This window comes from Oryzias melastigma, linkage group LG23 (assembly GCF_002922805.2).
Source record: "Oryzias melastigma strain HK-1 linkage group LG23, ASM292280v2, whole genome shotgun sequence".
Taxonomy (NCBI): Eukaryota; Metazoa; Chordata; class Actinopteri; order Beloniformes; family Adrianichthyidae; genus Oryzias; species Oryzias melastigma.
The window spans coordinates 11122760-11141740 of NC_050534.1; the positions used below are offsets into that span (position 1 = coordinate 11122760).

At 37.2% G+C, this 18981-nt stretch overlaps 1 protein-coding gene across 11 annotated transcripts in view; it reads left to right on the plus strand.

Moving 5' to 3' along the window:
- grm8a (glutamate receptor, metabotropic 8a) overlaps positions 1 to 18981 on the plus strand; it is a 349513-nt gene that overhangs the window by 275295 nt on the left and 55237 nt on the right. For all 11 annotated transcript variants that reach the window (XM_036210217.1, XM_036210211.1, XM_036210215.1 and 8 more), the window contains one exon: positions 5364 to 5567. In XM_036210217.1, coding sequence (XP_036066110.1) covers positions 5364 to 5567 — 204 coding nt within the window. The remainder of the gene's footprint in view (positions 1 to 5363; positions 5568 to 18981) is intronic.

Genomic DNA, 18981 nt, shown 5'->3' on the forward strand with positions numbered 1-18981 from the left:
ACTAACCAAAACTGCATCGTGGTCACCCTTTCGAACACACCCACAGTTACTCATACACACTCAGAGACTTGCACTTTGCTCCAGTTTTCAACACATGATGCAATCCCAGGAAAGACAGACAGTAATGTGTGTTTTCTTTTTTTTATTTTCCAGTGAGCACTACTTGTAACAGTAACAGTCGTTTAGCTGTCTGAAGGCAAGATTTCATTTTCTTGCAATATGCTGATTAATGATGCATTGTGTCTTTCTTTTCACATCCCATAAGAACAGCGTGGAGAAGTTCTCATTATTGCGTGGCAGGCTGATCTTTGGATTGGAGTGAAATACTTTGTTCTGCTCCCCCTTTGTTAGGAAATTTGCACAAATGGTGAACGCAAATGATTGCAAACACCTATGAGACGCCAGAAGAGGAAAAAATGGAAATTGTTTCACATATTGCACAGAAAACAAGTAAGAACTAACAAGTTCAGACTGCATTACTGCAAATGTGCTTGTTTATATTTTGTAGTGAATTAGTAAAGATTTTTGATTAAAACCATGAACGCATAAAATCTTAAAATGAAGGCCAGAATTCTCTACAAGGAGCCAAACTTCAAATCCAACAATTATTTAAAATTTAATTGTTGGAAATATTAAAAGTATTGCATTAATTTTCTTTGGAAAATTTGGTTTTAATGAAATTCAAACTATGTGTTGCATTCTAAATAAAGTGATAGAAACGACAAAAGTGGTCAAAAAGTCATTTAATTTAATAAACCAAACATAGTACGAAATTTGGCCAAAGTACTGTATTTTTCAAAGTATATGCATAGTTTTGGCCAGGTTTACGACTTATAAAAGCATCAACTGCTAGAGGGCGCTGTAGTTGAGTGTATTAGTATTTGCTACTGACAGCAATGTAGAAGAAGAAGCGTTGCTCATTTTTATGTCGGACTTAGCGTACTTGTTCAAAAATGACACGGATGATTATAAATTTCATGGATATAGTGATTTAAATTTATAAAAAGAGCTTAGTTGGCTTGTTAGCATGTTCTTTATGCTATATTTGCTAACATGTGCAAATATATGCTCATATGTGTTCGTATGTTGGACTAATTTACTAGATTCCTGCTATGTTTTGTGAAGCTCAATGAACATCATTGTAGTACAGTAGTGAAGCGTGTATATATTCAATCTTTTATTGTAATCTATCCCGTTAATGTGATTTGCCTTTCGAGATGAAATGTTCTTGTTCAAGTATTTAATTTAATAAATTTCTCTAAAATGTACAACTTATGTACAACTAAATACCACCCATGTTCTTCCGCGAATCAATGATCGGGTCACGGGAGAAAAGAATCCCAAACTTCCCTTTCCCTGGTTACTTCCTCTACCTAGTTAACATTTGTCTGGTTCACAACTTTGTCTCATTGCAAAAAGGAACCTTTTTTATCCAAATGTTGATTTAAAAAAAAAAAAAACTAACATGTCCCTGGACAATGACATTGTTATTCTTCCTCCAGTGAAGTCTTACCCATTTGTCCCCGTGTCACCACGCTGCTGCACTAAGCATAGACATAGACTTTATAGAGTGGCCTTGCAGCACATTGTTTACATAAATAGGATCGAGCAAGCAAGAAGTCTTCAGGGGACAGCGGGAGGAATGAATTACAGTACATTTAAAGTAAAGGAATAAACACAGCTTGCTGAATCGGCAAATTAACTTTGAGTACATTTTTTGGTCTTTTGTTTATAGTCACTGCAAAAGCTAAAAAACAATGCATTCATTATATTGAACTATCAAAAGTCTACAGTGTTTTGGGAAATCCCCTAATCCAGGCCAACAAGCTGCCTGCTGAGCTAGATTTAAATATTGGGTTGATTCCCCTCAAGCTTTTATGTTGTACCTTTAATTTTATTTTAATTTGAGGCAATTACTGGCTTCCTCTGAATCCATTTGTGCTTGATTTAGGCGGTTTATCCTCATCTGTTGTGTTCTGGGTAGTGTTAGGCTTGGACTTTATCTAGTTTAAGTATAAGAGAACTAGACTGAGTGACCCCTCCCCCCTCTCGAACCAGGAAGTATCCTCTGGTCTCAAAAATCTGCTTTTGACGAATAGGCGTTACTCAAGTCATTCTTTCTCTGCTACATTTTCTGATTTATTTCTCTAGAACAAGTTAAGGTATAAATTCACTACTTACTGACGTCATCTAGCTCCAAATTGGTGGCGCCCGTATTGTGAAAATTGGTGACTGGATTGACTTTTGTTGGAGCTGGTAGTAATTTTCTATGGCTGGTGTCACACTCAGACCAATTCTCATTTAGAGTTACAGTCCCGTTAGTTGTCACACACAAAGATGTGTCCATTTGACCCATCCCCTGGGGGAGCGGTGAGCTGCAGACACCGCCGCGCTCTGGAACCATTTGGTGGTTTAACCCTCCAATCTAACCACAAATCTCTTCATGACCAATGAAAATATTCCAACTGACCTCCAATACATCTTCACACACTCAATTATACATAGTTCTCACCAAATAAGGAATCTATGTTTATTGCATTAGTTGATGGTTGCTAAGAAATTAGTTTAACAGCAACAGATGAGATCTCAGATGGATCCGTTAGTCATTTAATTGCATTAGGCTCACTTTGCTGCACTCTTCTATTGACGATTGTTTTCGCAGACGCCAACGGTTGGATGACTTGTATTGAGTGTTAACAAGATGGTTGAATTGGCTCGGCAATAGCAGTCATGCAACACACGGTTGCAAATTATCTGGAGAAAAGGGAGAAAAGTAAGGAAAGGAGCCTCAAAGTTGAAAGTCTCAGACTCATGGAGCCCACACAATGCCCTGAGATGAAACCACACACAGACAGGACACCCACACGCCTAAAAAATGTTTAGAAGAATCCAGACAATGTAGTGGAATGTTTTGACAGTGTTATAAAACAGGAAATGTGCTGTACTTCTAAGATTTTATTCAATAGCCACAAAAATTAGAAAATATGTCTAATATTTTTTCAACAAGTATAAAAAAAATAACAACTCTACAAATAAAATTAATTATATATAGGAGAAAAAACTTTTCAAAAACACATTTGAACTCTTTAACGTACATTTAAACATTTTTAGAGAAGGAAAAAATTGGGATTAGTCATAGTCTCTGATTGGTCAAAGTTCAACCTAGTTTGACTTGCAATCAGGCGTTCATGGATACCTTTGTAGAGCCCTAAAACAGTCATAAAAAGTTGTGAAGCCATTTGTTATCGTGGGAGTTTTGAATGCACGTTGAGACGAAGCGCCTGCTAACCTCTGGCGTGTTCGTTGATGACGAATAAACTCAATTTGAATTGAAAAATGATAGATCATAGTTTACGAAGATAAATATTGATTATTGCAATACTTGCCATAAAATTGTGATACTATCGGTATTGTGAGGCATGATTTGTGAATCGCATCGTATCGTGAGTAACCGTGAGGTTCTCCAAATTTGATCGATAGATACTTTATTGATCCTTGGGGTAATTACATAACATTATATCTAATATGTTTGTACTGCTGGGTTTAAAAGAAAATGAAGAATATCAGTGGGAGCTGTAACAGTTTTTGGTCTTTAAGCTCAGTAGACTGTCTTTTAGTCGGATACGCTAAGGATGCTGGGAAAACACGGTTTTACTGTGGTTTTTACTATACCCCGCAGAGGTAAAAGTATTTTCTGAAGGATTCTACAAGCTGAAATCTTAGTAAAGGTGTTGCGTCTGATTAAAAAAAAAAAAAAAAAAAAAAAGCGGGTTGCATTGCATGCTGCTCAGAATTGCAGCGCTGCTGCTGCTGACACATCTGCAGATCTGTCACCGGTGGGAGCTGCTGCTGATGCTCCCACACATCAGCACAGACACCAGAAAACTCACAAATAAGGAGAAGCACAGCTCCAGACAGCCCCACCATATAACGCTGGATTGCATTCCATCCTCTGGAGCTCATTATGAGAGCTTCACATTGATTTAAGGTGCCTCTGGTCTTGTTAATTCAACTCGGCCCGGATGGTTCTGCATTCACCCGTCGTCGCCCGAAGGTGACTGTTACATGTAAGAAATGAGTGAGTGTTGCTAAAAAGAAGTAATGAGACGGGGGGTGTAAAGTCAGAATATGAGGTAAGAGGGGAACGATCACAACAAAGAATACATATCCAATCTTTTTAATGAAACCCCGAAAATGAATGTGGCTGGTTTCTGCCTCGGTTTCCTTGCTCTTTCTTCATTATCTTATTAGGCCATTGAGATATTACATAAAGCCCTGTCAATGAATTGCTAGCTGGAGGTTATTTTGTGTGTGAGCTCATTTATTGTGTGTGCTAAAAGGAGGATTGGATGGGGGGGGTGTCATATTTGCACGACAGCATTAAGGCAAGAAAAAAACAAAAATGTAAATGTTCATCACTACCGGATAAACAAACATTACTTTGCTGTAATTAGTGAAGCTGGAGCAATAACCGGGGCTTAATGAAAGTGAAGCAAACAAACAAACAGCCTGCAATGGAGGATCCAATATTTCAATCAAAAAGAAAAGGGCGGGGATACACTGTGAGAAAATATAGCTTGAATCGAGCGCTGCTGGCAAATAGATGTGCAACCTGGGTCAAAAATGTAGAAGTCCTTTTTTTTCCCTTCACTATAAAAACGTTCATAGTCATTCCCAGTGACACAGAAATGCCATTATCAGTAGTTCAGAGGATGTTAAGAAGGAACATGCTGTTCATTCTCCTGTAGCTTTGCTGTCAGGGTGAAAATGGACTAAGAGGACTTGTTTGTCATTGTCTGCCTGGATTCCCTGCAGCCTTCCTGCTGGTCAACCTGGCGTTTTACTTTGCTTTTAACAAAGTTTTTTTCTTACTCCACTATTTTTATGGTCTTGTTTTTGGATTCCTGGGAAGGGAATCCATTTTGACCTTAGTACATTTTAACCATCCTTAATATCATTATTTGGTCATTTCATTTTGTGTTTTATAATCCACCTTAAGTGAAGTTTCCATTACCAGATGTGTACAACGTAAAAAAAAAAGTTTGAGCAACTTTATTAGCAGCATAACATTGGACAGCTATGGTCTATGGCAGGGAGAGGCAACTCCAGGCCATGAGGGCTGCATGATTTCCAAATATCCAAGCCCTATTCATGACTCATTACCTGGTTCAGGTGTATCCAGCAAATTAGAACATCCTAGGATTGCAGCCCTCGAGGACTGGAGTTGCCCATCCCTGGTCTATAGGATTAACTGTTGGAATCAATCAATAGTTGGACCAGTACCGGTCCATGGCCCGCGGTAAGGGCAGCACTACTCTAAGGCTCGTCAGTAATTCATAGTTTCTTACTTGTTTCTGTTAAAGGTTTGGAAAAAGTTGGCCGGGATTCCAGTTATGAGCAAGAAGGGAAGGTTCAGTTCGTAATGGATGCAGTTTATGCCATGGCGCACGCCCTTCACCGGATGCACCGAGAGCTCTGCTACGGCTACCCGGGTCTGTGTCCGCGAATGGCCCAGAACATCGACGGAAAAGAGCTGCTCAGTCATATCCGTGCTGTCAACTTCACCGGTAAGTTCTGCTAGTGTTTTTAGACGTTGTGCACGTTCAGATTTTGTCTGTTTGTAGAATTAGCCAAACCACCCAAAATTCCAGCTAATCCACTTTAAAGTGGTTGAACGATCACACTATAGTGTGTCTAGACTTGCTTATAAACTTCCTCACTCACATGGTTGGGTTGGGCTCATATCTTGAAGAGTTCTTTGAGTTATAGTTTGTGGTAATTTTATACTCACTTAGGAACGTTTCGTATTAAAAATAAAAAAATATCTGTCAAGCCAAAAAATGTACCATTTACCTCACTCATTCCACGACTACAGATGTTGAACTCTAGAAGTTTCTGCTCCACCATCTCCAATGTCTTGGTTCTTTGGCACAATATCTTTTTTAACCACGGTGACATCACTATGATATCTGGTCTACGTCGTCTAAAGTATGTTCCACATAGTTTTTATTTTTCAGAAAAATAGGGTCAGACCTTTTTATGAGTTAAAATCAGAAAAATACAATGTTTTTGCTTAAAAAGCTCAAAAGAACTTACTATGAATGATGCAACCACTTACTCGATTGCTTTGAAACACTACCAGCATATACTTATATTGTCACAGGGGAAGAAACAAAAAAAAATTCCACCACTACGTTTTAAATAACTTAAATTAACTATTAAATTAATATAAATTGTATTATGTCTCATGAAAAACATTTTATGCAACAGAGGTTACTCTGCATCTGTTGTCCCTGGACAGATGTTAAAATTGTCAACCTGAAAAGCTAAAAACGATGAATAAAACATTTTTTTTTGTTGTTGTTTATTTATTTATGACATTTTTTTTGTTACAAGTATAAGCATGAGCTTAAGGAAGTGGGAGGAGTGTAAACATGTTGATGATATTTGAAGGAAATACAAGTGTATTTGGTAATTAATATTAGTAACCTACTAATTAATACATTAAAGTGTCTGTTAACGTTTTTATTAGTTAAGTAATGCTTAATTATGCATTAACTAACATTAATAAAGGGACCCTTATTATAAAGTGTTACTATGCGGTTAATATATATATATTTTTATTAAATTAGCCAATCAACTTGTTGGATTTTCAGTCTTCTTGGATTGTTTTCAATTTACAACTTGGCTCTTAGTCATTTGTAAAGCCATTGAGCTCTTTTAAGACAGAATATGTGACAAAAATCAGTTAACCATTAACTCTTTTGCACCTTATTGAAAAAGTCAAACAACAAAAAGGCAAAGTTTGAAGTTTGTTGAGAGTCTGCTTCTCAGGATTGCTGGAGGCGCATAATGCAATAAAACAAACATGATGTGGCTCATTGCTTGAAAAATCACAGAGGTGCCTGGTTGGGCCTTCACAGATAAGAGGGAGGGCATCTCCTCTCGTATTTGCATAATATTTAGCTTTAACTTCAAACAGGAACTTTTAAATGTTTTAATTGTTAGAAATATATAAAGCTTAATTGTGATTTATTCTTTTATTTGTATATTTAAATGAAAATATTTGGCTTTTTTTTTTTAAATCAGCTTTGAACTATAATTTGTGTAACGTCATTGACTTTTATGTTTCATAAAACTATGATAATCTTCTTTCCCCAACTTATTATTCTGTCTTTTTGTGCTGCCCGGTCGTTCATTTCCTTCACTCTTTTAGACTGTTGATTTGTTTTAGGGGCCTGAGAAATATTTGCTCATTTCCAAGTGGTATCCGGCCCGTTATTTAAATCTCCTCTTATTAAGCTCCTTTTTCTTGATGTGTCTGAATCCCCATTTCATTTCCTGTGCTTTTCGGCCCCGTACTTTGTGGAATATATAAAATCTGATGAGCTGGAGAGCGGGAAAGCAGACACAGGCTGCGGCATTGTGCGGATTACAGCGACGGTTGTCTGATTTAGAAAGAAGATTAAGACGGCCAAGAACAGGTCTGCGTAGGAATGTGTGCATAATTTGTCTTGGTGTTTGCTGTTTCCTTGGCTATCGGGGTTTGTTTTGATGGAAGTTGTGCAGCACAGTTCAAAGGGAGCCACTGATTGCTCTTTCATGCTGCAGCAGCAGCAGGTTAGTGCTCAGGTGGGTTCCTGGGTTATTGCTAGCCCAGAGGCGGGAGATATCATCCTATAAACACAAGGTCACAAACCGAATCCCCACATAAATCACTCAACACTCATCAATGTTTGAAAGTCCCCTTTTGAAGGAAAAAAATCTTGAAGGGATGTCATATAATATTTTAAAAAGTGCTAATGCTAACTGTTAGCTAAAAAGCTACACTTTATGAAAGAATTTCCCTTTTAGAAACGTTTTGAAACATCCGTCATATACTGCTCATGAAAAGATCTGAAGCTTCATTAAAACATTTACTTAAACAGTTTTTAAACTTAGATTTTATTTAAAAAAATAAAAATATGTATCACAATATGATTAAAACATGGATACGTAAACAATTATTCAAAAACAGTGGTCGTCTCCAATTATTTTCACTACTTAGTACACAATATATTATATTTTGTAAAGCTTTCTGATCTAATTTAAAAACTCAGTGCCCTGGATATTCCCCAGAAGCCTTTGAAAAAAAAAAAAAAAAACACTGTCCATCAATGCTAATTAAATCGGAGAATATGGACCACAATGCACTGCACTTGAATTATTTGAAGTATTTTGATTTGTTTTTTACAAGTCATCCAAGTGTTCACCTTCAGAACACAGTGAATTCTTAAATATTCATCATAAAATTTTTACATTTATTATTGTTTTACTTCAGGAAATAGATGACCTCATACTTGCCGTAAAAAAAAAAAAAAAAGTAGTGAGGGTGGTGTCTGAATTGTTTTTAAGATTCATGGCACTAGATAGTCTCGCTCTATAGTTTTTAGTAGTTTGGGAGTAGGGAGGGAATTTAGACATAGCTATTATGCTAACTTATCCCTTCACTCTTGTAGCTGAAGACTAGCAAGCAATTTGAGTGTAGCCAGATTGAGCATTTTCCTTCCTAATTGGGGGTCTAGATTTAAAATATGTGTGTAAAAGAACATTATTTAGTTACATTGATAAGTCCAGCTAGTTTATGAACCTCAATTTTTTTTTTTCAGCAGACAAACAATTTTTGGTTCTTTTAAAATGTTCCCGCTCTAGCTTTAGAACATATTTAGCAATAATTATTGTTATTAGATCCTAAGTTTAACCCTTAATAAAACCATTCGAGGCCCCTATTTTATTGATGTGATCTTTGGTCTATTTGGTCTGGGTTTTCTGTCCTGCAGTTCATCCTCATTCCACTAGGGGCAGTAGAAGTGCTTTTCATGGTCTTTTCAAAATGGCTGCTTCCATGAAGTCTCAAAACTACTTTTGGCGGGAAAGGTTTAGCTAGTTTTTAAAACTTTATGGTTAGAACAACTAATTTATTGTTCGCATTTTTTTAAAAATAAATAATTGTTTTATTGAGAGATTGCAAAATTTGTTGCTAATTAATTCTTTATAGTACAGTTAAACCATGTTAAAAATGTGTGGATCAAATTTGAGATAGTGTGCTTTTTCTTGTACACTATTGTCAATATTTTTGCATTGTAAGCGAACATTTCCGTGAGCAAAAACTTACTAAATCATCCAATGGAGCATAACTGATCATACTTATACTTCATAAATATATATATTGGCCATTGTGAAGATATTGTAAAAAATATTGTAAATTCTTAATTCCAAAAAAAGGATTTGTTGTCAGTTATTTGATGTCATGGGCGTGAAAGCCCTTTAGTCAACCCTCAAATTCTTAGACTAAGCATTATCTTGTGCTTTAGCTAACTTGTATTGGCAAATGATTTCTGTGCAAACAGTCTGAGGTTTTGCTGTGTTTGTGTGAAAAGAGAAGCATTGACTGCTGGGCAGTTTTATTGATCTGTTTCAAGGTGAAATGACATTGATGAGAATAGAAAAGAAAAGGGATAAAGTATTTCCACTTATGAATTTAGTCATCCAAATGTCCTTTTATGGAGCTGATTGAGAGAACAGAGAAGCGAGGGCTTGGTTTTGGCTTGTAAAACCAAGGTTTTGTCTTCAGTTTGACTTAATTAAATAAACCAATTTAATGACAAAAGTTAAGCTACATGGTTAGAGAGGATAGCAGAAAAGTAAAAAAAGAAACAGAAAATAAAAGCTGATGCCAGGAGTTACTGAACTTTTCAGAGTGTAGGTCCAGCAGTAAAAAAAGAAAACGCCCAATAAGAAGTAAAGAATCAAATATAGGTCGCACTGGAGTATAAGCCAAACTTCTGGGAGAAACTTATTTACCAAAGTACGGATTATTTAGCTTGATGAAATAATGGAATCTAATATAAGACTGTGGAACATCCTGGCCTTATCGCTCCGCCTGACTGATAATGTCGGGGTTTTTAAGAAACAGCTAAAGATTCTGCTTTTTTAAAGAGCTTTTAGTTAATTTGCACTATTCTGTGTTTTAATTATTGTTTTAATCTGTTTTATTTTCTCTCCTTGTTTTCTGTAAAGGACTTTGTGATTTTATTTATGAAAGGTGCTATAAAAATAAAATTACTAATATATTAGCGAAACATATAAACAATTATTTTGATAATAATAGCATAAAAACATTCTAACGAGTCAACTTTTCTTACCACTAGAGTTGTCTAAATCTGTTCAATTATTTTTGGTCTGTCACTTTTAAACAGTTCTGCCAAACCCCGACTGATCAGCTCTTCTTCTTCTGCATTGCTGCTACTAGCAGATACACAACTACAGTACCTTCTGGTGATGTTGTTATTTCTTTTTATTAAATCACATAAAAGTCGTCCCTGAGTATATTTAACGGTCTTGTCGTTCAAATGACCACTTCCAATGAAAAGTCCATGCTCAATACTCTTGTGTTCACACATCACTATGTCGGTTTTCATTCTCTACGTACAAATTGCACGTCCATTAAACGTTCTTAAAAGCCAAACCAGTTGAACTTTGACCATTCTTGGACTTGGATTTAGTAGGCATGTATGGGTAGCGTCCCTGTCAAAACATGGAAGATTGACCATGGAGGAGAAATCAATTTAAGCGTTTTTTTTTTTTTTTGGCTGAAATTGTGAAAGAGAAAGCCTGGAGCAAAATTTGCACTGCTTCAAGATTTCGCACCAAGCCTAATTGTGACTGCATGCACTAGTGTCAGGTAGCAACAGTCCAGTGTGAACCACACTGCACCACATGCTCAGTATGTAGGTAGTATCCATTGAACTTCTAGCCAAACAATGCAAAAAAAAAAAAAACCCAAAAAATCAAGACTTAGTGTATTCAGACTGGCGGCTGGATGGCTCGGTGGGCTAAGTATAGGATTTGCACGCAGGAGCCCTGGGTTCAATCTCCGGGGTGTCCTCTTATCTCCATCCAGATTGAGTTCTTAGGCAAGACCCTTGACGCTGCTGCCTATCTGGGTCCCTGTGCCCTTCAAGTGCAGGGTTGAGTCAGGAAGGACATCCAGCGTAAGAACTCTGTCAAATCACTGCTGCGAAACAGTGTTTCTGCGAAACTGTGGCGACACCAAAATGGTATAAGCCGAATGGTGAAAAAGAAGAAGGGTGGTTTGCTTAAAGTGAACCAGAGTTAGTTTCCCCCAATAATCCAGAACAAGTTTTCAGGCTCCATACATCAAAGTAAATCCTGACCTAGAATCAGGAACCATTCTCTGACCCATCTTTCGAGGTGGTCTTAGTTTGTTTCCAATTAGACTCAACTTTGGTTCGCTCTGAGATACAATACGAGTCTGAATACAAAGCAGTCCGGGAGTAGAATAACTGAACCAAGACGGCCACCGTAGATGGTAGTCACGTGATGTTAAAGTAGAAATGAAGCAACAGGACGATTGTTGTTATCAAACAGGAAAAAATGGTTCAACTTCTTACTTGCTAGAACATTTGTTTTAACACAGCTAATAATGCTTATGTACTTTTCTGTGTCTATTTACACGGCATGCACCTATCACTGGTGTGACATCATCCCGAAAGCCACATTTTAGTTCCTTACAAGAATTCTCTTACAAACAATGCCATAACACCACAATCATGAGACAAGGCATCTAATTGAAATCTGGTAAGATAAATCAAGGCTCATTATAACAACTTTTAACGGGACACACATTGTTTCTCACACTGATCCCTCTGTCTTCATAACCATCATCTTGCCAGTAACCGTCTTGCAGCCTCCGCTGCACCAAAGTAAAATTGTTGTCTCTGACTCTGATACAGACATTCCATTTGGTCAGTGAAATGAAAAGTTTGAATCAGTAAAATGTCCCTAAGATTCCAAAGCACAGGACTTCCATCATTTCCACCTTAGTTGCTTTTTCCCCACTCTCATAATTCCTGACCAATGAGTGAAGAGATCTTTAGTCACATGGTTCTGTTTACATGCTTTTTTCCGGAGCATGAAAGTCCGCTTGACGGCAATCTGAATACAGACCATACGCAAGGTTCAGGACTCAATCCAGAACAAATTAATTTGCCAGTCTGACTACTCCCTTAAACTCCAAGAAATACAATAATCTTTATCTAAACTCCTCACAGACTTTTTCTAATTCCCCATCTCTTCAAATTAGAGCTCTAATGGACAAGACTACAATGAAAACCCTCTATTAATATATAAATCAATAAAAAACAAGTAAATAAAATGAAAACATGATGGCTAATTTGGAGAAAACAATGAGTACTCAGACTTGCAGAGTACAACTGAATAATTGGAATCGCTCACATCTCTCATAAGAGACAATGATTTGTGCACCAGAATAAAGCTTTAATCAGTTACTCTCCAGAAATCTGTCACACGGCAAAGAACATAATCCTCCATCTTCTCCGGCACAACGCCGGCAAGTATTTAAGAAGGAAGCAAATCAAGTTTCATTATCTTCACAATTGCAAGCTCTGAAAACAAGAATTTGCCTCATACACAGAAATGTACAGTTCTGACAATAAATATAGTAAAAATTTCTCAGTAGTAAAATTAATCAGAAAAAAAGTTTAAAAAATGAGTTGTCTGTTTGCTTGGGTCCACTAACACCAGCTGTTATCAACAATATTTGCAAGATGTGTTTCAAAAAACACAAATTAAAGTTGTATCCTAATATTTATAAGATTGTTTCAGGAAAATCCCCTAACTTTTTCTTTTTTGTCTAACACACCTGATTAAAGCAACGGTATATCATTAGCAGGTCTCTACAGAGCTGATGAGCGTATTCAGAAGTGTTAGACAAGTGGAAACAGTAAAACACGCTGGGATATGAGGATACTTGAAGCCCAGGGTTGGTAAACACTGTTGATGTGTTGAAGACATCTGCTTAAATTAAAGCTAGTAGTGGATTTTAGAAAATGTTGAATTAAAAAAATCACAATGAAGATGGTTGCAGATCTGTAGTAAAACTGGTAAAATGTGCGTCTCCATCAGAAATTGTCTTCCTTAAGGTGTTCCTCAAGTGTATCATTAACATACATTATAAACACAAACTCTGCATTACTAATAATGTGTTTGGAAAGTGGAGATAGTGAAGATGATTCCAACAATTGAGCCTACTTGGAGTAAGAATTTAGATCACAAGCTATATTTATTCCAAGAAACGCCTACATAGTGACATGCACAGTACCAAAAAATGGCACATACCATAAACGAAGAAATGTAACCTTGGAGAGCTACTGTGACACACTGTGCTGTCCAGATTTCATCTGTTGTTGAGCTTATTGGCTTATCCAAGCAAACAAGCGTTCAATCATGTACGATTCCACCAACCCAACATATGGAGAGCCAAATTCAGAACGAATAGAAGCTTTCCTATTAAATTTGTGGATTGTACCAATATCTCTGACTTTTCTCGATGAGTTATTGGGTTGTGTCCTTGGAAATGAATTAACTTCTACACTTGAGGATGAACTTGGTCTTTCTATGTTTGTCTTGTTGGGTTTCCTCAACCTGGACAGTAATAATATCGCATAGTTGTTGATTTAATTTATCTTTTATTTATATTCCACCTCTTTTGATTCAACACCCAGATTCAGGCGTCTTTAAAGATAGCAAATACATGATTCAAAGAGGCACTGCTTTCTTTGGTGACCTCTGGTAAAACAAGTTATATATCATTTATTCATTGTAAAATTGTCAAACAAAAATAAATACATTTAAACAAAAAAATAAAAAAAACCTATGTAGAGTTTAATGATCTCCACTCAAAGTGTTACAACCATTTTACCAACACAAACAGAACACTTAATAGAAATCAAACTAATCAAATAGAACTTAAACAGCTGTTTTAAAAACTTAGAGGACAATTTATGTATTTATAGACCACCAAAATTTCATGGGGGGTGGTCCGCTAAGTATGGGTGGATGTCAATGGGAATTTTGGTATGAAAGTATGAAAAAAGTATAGCAGGACATGTTAAAAGTGAGATAGCAACAATGGTTATTCTAACAAATATAATGACTAAATACTAGTTGTTTATTTCTAAAATATAATATATTTGGTTTTTCAAAGTGGACTTCCTGTTGCTGCGATGCGGTTGGGTCACTGAGTCCAATTTTACCTAACATTTTTTCTCTAAATGAGTGATATTTGCTTCCACCGTTACTATAGTAAGTACATAAACCCCATTCCAGCTGCCACTTTTTGAGAGGTTGCCAGTTCATTTTTTTTTTTTGTGCACATTTTAAAATTTTGAGTTAATGTGTTGTAATTTATCAGCAGCTAATGGCTTCTATATATTGAGTGTGACTTGAAAGAGGAGGTTGAAAAGAACATCTAAATGAAATTTTAAACAATTTCACACTTTTCATGTGGCAGACAGGATTTTGAGGTCTAAAGATCCTAAAGCCTCCGTGGTGCAGAGCTAAGTGTTTCTGGTGGCCTCTCTTTGAGGGCTTACTGGGCTGCGGTGATTATCCAAACACCCTTAAATCCTCATGCCTTTATGTACAGCCGTGTGAAATTGAAGCTTACCCCCATTTACTTGAATGTTTCAGGACAGAAATGACCAAAAACAGAAGGTATATTTAATTATTAAAAAAAAAAAATGGTGATTGATTACGGTTAATCTATACAATATTTGTGATGTTTGGGCACAATATCTCTGTCTTGGTAGTTTTACAAAACCATAACTATGCTGATAAAAGTTACATTAGGATATTTTTTGGGCTCACCAATGTGTCTAATAGTTTCCAGCCTAATTCAATGCATTTTTTTAAAGGTAAAGTCTTTACATTGTATACAAATAATAATAATAATATCAGGCAGCTTTTTTTGTGTGTGAAACCTCTTATTTAGTGTAAGTTGCTCATATTTGACACCATCCCCCTTTGGTCATTTGAGGAACTGCAACAAATTTAGCAACTGTGTAAAACTGGATACAATCTGAAACATCTGATTAACCTAGAATAATGACCACAGGATGATACATTTTCTGCATAGAGAGATTGCTACTCTGACACTAAGTGGGAACTGTGAAAGTTGTTCAATCTTTTAAAAACTAAGAGAAGAAACGATCAGACTTCACAGCCAGACAATATCTCCTACTGAGAGATGAGACAGACATTTCCACTGGCACCAGAATGCACTAATTAAAGAAACTTAACTTTAAGATGAGGATCTACAAATCTGACTGTGCAACCCAAGGGTGCAAGGGAACTAACCTCCCCACTCATTTGACCTCTAGAAAGTGTTAGAAGTTCTACAACTTCTCAAGTTTATAAATGTGGCGAGGCATTATTAAAAAAGTATATGAGAGAAAAGTGACAGAAAAGGTTAAAACTCAATGACTTTAGAGTTTAAAAGCCTTAAGATGGACACAGGTGGAAGGAGGAGTGATTTAAAGGAAGCTGGAGTTGCTGGCCATAACAATGTCAAAGTTTGTTTGCAGAAATGGCCGTAGAGGCAAAGTAATGATGGGGAGAACGTGTGTTGAGGAGAGATAAGAAAGAGTTACGCTGCGTGAGCAGGAAGTGAAAAGACTTCGGTGGAGAAGGAAAGGGTCAGCAGTGGTTTATGTATTTAACAAGGGAAAGAAAATGGCAGAACCTTGAATTCATAGATGAAAGAAATGGACGACTCCAGCGCCCGGGTGGAACGACCTTTGACAGAAATAGAGAGGGAGGTGCAGGCGGGATGCTGCTGAAGGGTGGATGTCAAACTTAGTTTTGGCTTGATGACTAAGAAACCTGCAGTAGTGCGACGGGAAGAAGAGATTCTCAGCTATAACTTTTGAATCTATGAACAGATATGAGACAAAAGAGAAAGTTGTGACAGTGAATATATATCCTTAGGGAAATAAAAAGAGCTGAATTGAGTGACATCAAACTTTCCTGGGTCAAACCAACTGACGGAGAACAAAATAGTCACTTTAATCATCAAACTTTATGTCAGAGAAGGAATAACTGATGGGAAGGAGATACATCCCAGTATACATTTGAAGCAGGACAAAACTCTAATCTTGTTGAAAATTGGTGGTGAAATGTGTGACGCCTTTTGACCTTTTTAAAGTTGAACTATTTGTGGTAAAATTCAGGCTCAGACTGAAGCTAAAGGATTTCTAGTTGCACCTCACAGAGTAAAAAAAACAATGGTACCCAACTGAAGGAAGGAAAAGAACCGATTAATAGTTGATATGTAAGGAAGAGAATCAAACAACAAACAAAGAAAAATCCATAATGGAGATCATGAACGGAGCTTCCATACTTGTTGGGTCATGGCCCAGGTTAACAATGACCTCCGATGGTGTTGTTGATCCACGGAGTGCCGGTGGGAATCAGACTGTTTGTTGAAGGAAAGGCAGGAGTGTAGGCTCACAACTTTATAGGGACTTTGAGAGGGCAAGGTAGAGAGCAGGTTACCATAAAGGAAAGAAGAAAGATGACCTCCAAAAAACCAGATGGAAAGTGAACAAGGCTTATTAATTGGAAGGGGTTCAAGGTGTTTTTATCATGGTGTGGATGGAAAGGAAAGAGTAGGCGTGATCTTGAAGGTATATTTGTCAGGAGTCAGAGCTCTGACTCCCCCTCTGGTCACCAGCGGGAACTGAACTTCATCTCCCAGCAGCCCCACCTACAGTTTCTGGATCCTGTTCAGCTGTCTCCAATCAGATGATCACCCACCTGCTTCTTAAGCAGCACACAGAACCACACTCAGTGTGAAGTATTGTTTGTGCCACCTTGCCTGCATTACTGAGCATTTCTACCTGATCTTCTGTCTCTGACCATGCTTTGTCTCTGATTGCCTGCTGCCTGCCCTGACCCTTCCCTGGACCCAGACTACTTTACTGTCTTCTCGGACGATCCCATGCTTGTGATTGACCTCTGCCTGTCTGACCTTGGTTTAGCTTTGTGGACTTTTAGCTGTGCTTCATTCCAGTCTGAACTAATAAACCTGCTGTACATGGAGCAAACTGTCTGCCCATTTGTGACAATGTTATAGGACTGTTCTGGAAGTGAAGAGAGTGGAAGATGGTCTGAGGAGTCTGAAGTTTCTAGAAAATGAAAAATCCTGGAAAGAGATGATTTCATTTGATATGAGGAAAACTGAGATGACAAGAAGGTAATGGGTAAGTTCTGTGTTCAGGACTGGAATGCTGCAGAACAGATGGTGGACTTTGCTAAGAGGATAGAATGAGATCAGTGAATAATGTTGAGGCTGAAGAGAGTATGGTAAGACAGTATAGGAAAGTGGTGTGTAGAATGATTCTGGTAGTGAGAAAGATGAAGAGTATAAGGCCAGAACAGAGTATCTAATGGTGAGAATCTAGGCTGAGGTTAGTGTCAAGTCTTCTGCTGACCCTGTTGTACCCCACTTGAAGGGTTCCAACTTATCAATCGACTAAAGGAAAACGCTAAACTTTTCACTATTTCTTTTCTGCAATTCAGTGCTATCTCAAGTTGAAACAGTTTGAAGTAAAAAAAAAAAACAAACACATCTTTAGTTAGAGGTATTCTGTCTCACACAAGGCTCCACTGCTACCTGAACCATTTATGGCAGTGGAGTCTACCTGATTACTGAGGGAACCACCTGCTACCTCACCTGATCCTGGTTAGGTGGGGACTGATTGATGTGACAGTCAGAAGTGAGCGGTGTGCGGTTTCATGCAAAAGGAGAGAGTCACTGATGAAGTTTTTGTAACAATGATACTTCTTGAGAAGGTCAGAAGAAACTTCATTGTAAGGGAAGTCTATGACAGGACACAGAGAGAAGTACATTGGAGATGTGCAGGATAGTGATGGAGAAACCGAAGCTTTCTGAACCACTGAACCAAAATGAGTCAAATTATATTGAAATGGTTGAGGGTTGTGAACCCACTGAAACTAGTGACATCTATTGGCCAGACTGCATCAGCATGGACAAAAAAAGATTAGTGTCAGATTCATTTTCAAGTTTATATTCAGTGTTTGGTTTCTGTTAAGTCATAAATGTGATCAACCAGGCGACAAAAGCAGAACTGAACCCAATAATGACTCAGAGGTGTCACTGTGTTGGATTTCATACTTAAATAAAATATAAGATTAGCGCAGCATATTTATCGGCTTTTGAACGGTGATGGTGTTATTTATCTTACAGTTTACTGACAGGGTGACAGACAGGCCTGACAACAGTTTTCTTGGAACATATGACTGAAAATGTTCTCTAGATTTCAGTGTGGAGGGTTTTCTACTGTCTCTTGTCTTCTAGTGTTGTTTTTAGAAACTATAATGGGCGCACTTCTACGAGGAAATCGTTAACAAAAGTTTAACTTGATGAAGTACAGATGTGGAAATGTGAGCATGGCTTGACTTTAAGTCAACACTCCTCATTTTTAATCAATACATTTTTGTTCAGATGGATGAGCTTGAAGATGCAAAGAAATGTGTAAACAGGAAATAAATTATTTATGGATAGTCTTTTAGGTTTTTGTGGGAGCAATTATATCTTCATTTTCACCTGCAAAATTCTGCTTTTGGTTCTCACAATTTTTCAGAGCGACACTAGTAAATTAGAAATTCACCTCTGGGTCGTGGGGTAGACTTTTGGCGCAAAGCAACCCATCCCCCACTTCCCATCCCCCATCTGTTTACACTCTCTCCTGCTAGCTTATTGTCCTTCCCATCTTTACATACTGTATGTCCTCCATCATCAGGAAAAAATCCAAAAGAACATGTTACAAAGACAAAAAATATGATTTTTTTTTTAAAATCGGTGTGGTTCTTTAAGGAGTTGAGTTGTGTTTAGATTCGATCAACAATAGTAAAACATTCCCTTTCTCTTAGTAGCTAGCTTATTGATTTTTACGATTATTATTTTTATTCAAATTTTGTGATTACTTGTATTAGTACTTTATCACCGTTTCCATTTAAACTTTAATGCTTTGCTTTTTTTCCACTGCTCTCCAAAAAGGAAATTAAACTTACCCTTCCACTATGATACGTTATAGC